The 2500-nt window shown below is 40.4% G+C and overlaps 1 protein-coding gene across 1 annotated transcript in view; it reads left to right on the plus strand.

Annotated features, from left to right (window-relative positions):
* Positions 1–2500, plus strand: part of LOC137617537 (mucin-19-like) — an 11869-nt gene that overhangs the window by 2039 nt on the left and 7330 nt on the right. The window contains exons 2-4 of the mRNA XM_068347552.1: positions 60–347; positions 567–865; positions 2458–2464. Of these exons, the coding sequence (XP_068203653.1) occupies positions 60–347; positions 567–865; positions 2458–2464 (594 nt within the window). The remainder of the gene's footprint in view (positions 1–59; positions 348–566; positions 866–2457; positions 2465–2500) is intronic.

Consider the following 2500-nt stretch of genomic DNA (forward strand, 5'->3'; position numbering starts at 1 on the left):
AAACACAATAAAGTAGTATGTCTTTACACTAGCTTCATTTAGTGTGACTCTTCGTCCAGGATAGTTTGCCCTTAACAGTTGGTCCCTGGATAGTTGTCCCTTGCATAGTTGGTCTCCGGGCAGGTGGCCCTTACACATTTTGTCCCAAGACAGCTGGGCCTTGCACAGTTGGTGTCCAGGCAATTGGCCCTTGCACAGTTGGTCACCAGATAGTTGGCCCTTGCAAAGTTGGTAACCGGGCAGTTGGCCATTGCACAGATGGGCCACGGACAGCTGTACCTTGCCCAATTGGTCTCCAAGCTGATGGCCCTTACACAACTGGTCCCAGGACACTTGGTACTTGCACAGTTGGTCCCGGGGAAATTTGCTTTTGCAGAGTTGGTCCCTAGATAATTAGCCCTTGCACAGTTGGTTCCCGGGCTAGAGTATGCTCAGTTGGTCCCGGAATAGCTGACCCTTGCATAGTTGGTCCCCTGGCAGTTGGCCCTTTCATAGTTGGTCCCAAGATACTTGGCCCTTGCACAGTTGGTCTCCGGACAGTTGACTGTTGCACAGTTGGTCCCTAGATTGGACATTGCACAGTTGGTCCCATGGCAGTTGACTCTTGCACAGTTGGTACACGGACAGTTGGCCCTTACACAGTTGGTTACCGGCCCGTTGGCCCTTGCACAGTTGGTCCCTGGCAGTTGGCCCTTGCACAGTTGGTCCCCACACAGATGGCCGTTGCACAGTTGATTCCCGGGCCTTGCTCAGTTTGTCTTCAAACAATTGTCCCTTACACAGTTGGTCCCTTGGCCGTCCCTTGCACAGTCCATGGACAGTTGGCTCTTGCACAGTTGGTCCCCGGACAATTGGCCATTGGAAAGTAGGTCCCCGAGTAGTTGGCCCTTGTAGAATTGGACCCCTGGCAGCTGGTCTCCTGACAGTTCATCAAATGGAACTTTTTTTCCAACGGCCATTTTGTCGAGATGATATGAAAATTGATAATATTAACAGTCAAGCGGGTAATAATAGACCAACTTATGATTTGTTAAAATGAGTGATATTCGTCTGATTCTAAATAAATCAAACATCATTATAATACCAACAGACGTTAATCTCAATTTATTGAAGAAAAGTATAAACTGAAAACCATTAACTATATTCATCCATGCTCTCCTTGGAGAAAGTCATAAAATTCCACATGCGTACTGCATTACGAAATTTATAAATAAAGAGACATATGGTACGATATTTTCTAAACTAAAAGACAAGCGTGCTATGGACTCTAGTTTAATAACTGTTAATTTTGAAAAAAGAGGCAACTTTGGTAAATTCTTTTGGAAACTATTCACATATGTGGCCTACAAAATTGGTATGATGAGCCAAGGATTAAAAAAAAAAGAAAAAAAAAGAAGAAAAATAACCCACTGCCTTTCGTTGCAAGGGAGGATGTTATTGAGTTTTTTTTCTGAATTTATTGGTTCATTAGACAAGGAAACAAATGACGTCGTTGGAGAATTCTCAGCTTCTTTGAGACTACTTTAGCTAGGTGTTTCACAGAGGGGAAGGCGACAACTCCCACAATTTGATACTTCCTTATGGAACGGATCAGAAAAGACATTGCTAGGAACACATAGCACAAAATTATCATGTTGAAGTATGGAACCCCATATATCAACTATGAATGGCAGTCGTTCATACAAATTTATCTCACGTTATGACCAAACTCAGAAAAGAGAAAGGTTTGGGAGTTAACAATACAACATAATTTATCCGGTAATATGTATTGAATTAAAAAGGAAAATATGCAAGTGTTCATGAAAGGCTAATAAAAAATCACAGAGGATTATGAAAACTTAGATCACAGTACTTAAAATTCCTTGCACATTATTTTTAAATGGACATCAATTACCAAAACATATTTTATTCCATTTTATTCAAGTGATTAGCTGCTTCATTGTTAAAAATATAATTTTTTTATATGAAAATACTCTTTAAACCAAACCTTCCGTCGGTAAAACGGGTGTTGGATGAACTGTCAGTTAGATTAACCGTCAGTTGACTAAATGTCCGGAGACCAACTGGCTAGGGACGGAAGGTTCGGTCACGGAATCTCATACATTCAGTTGTTACAATCTTTCATTTCTCTCATTAATGAACACCTCTTACAAAGCCTTCAAGATAATATATCTAAAGACAAAAAGAAAACGAATATAAACACGCAGTACTGTATTTAGGTCTTAATGCACTCCAACACTCATAGAAAAAGAATACATGAAATGATACATTTGAGTGCTTTAGGGTGTCACATATGCCATATAGTCTAAATTATGCCCTACAATTAACCTCGGCCAAGATTCTGTATTGCAGCAATGGGTCTACAGCCAAGTCAAAGGGAACTTCAATACCCCTTCACAAATATTTAACATACCTAAAACAAATACTAGGCTAAATACAATAAAAATTACCCAACAGATATAAGGTTAGTAAAGTGAATTTGACATCAAGATTAATCAGT

The sequence above is a fragment of the Palaemon carinicauda genome, chromosome 23 (genome assembly GCF_036898095.1).
Source record: "Palaemon carinicauda isolate YSFRI2023 chromosome 23, ASM3689809v2, whole genome shotgun sequence".
In the NCBI taxonomy this organism is placed as follows: Eukaryota; Metazoa; Arthropoda; class Malacostraca; order Decapoda; family Palaemonidae; genus Palaemon; species Palaemon carinicauda.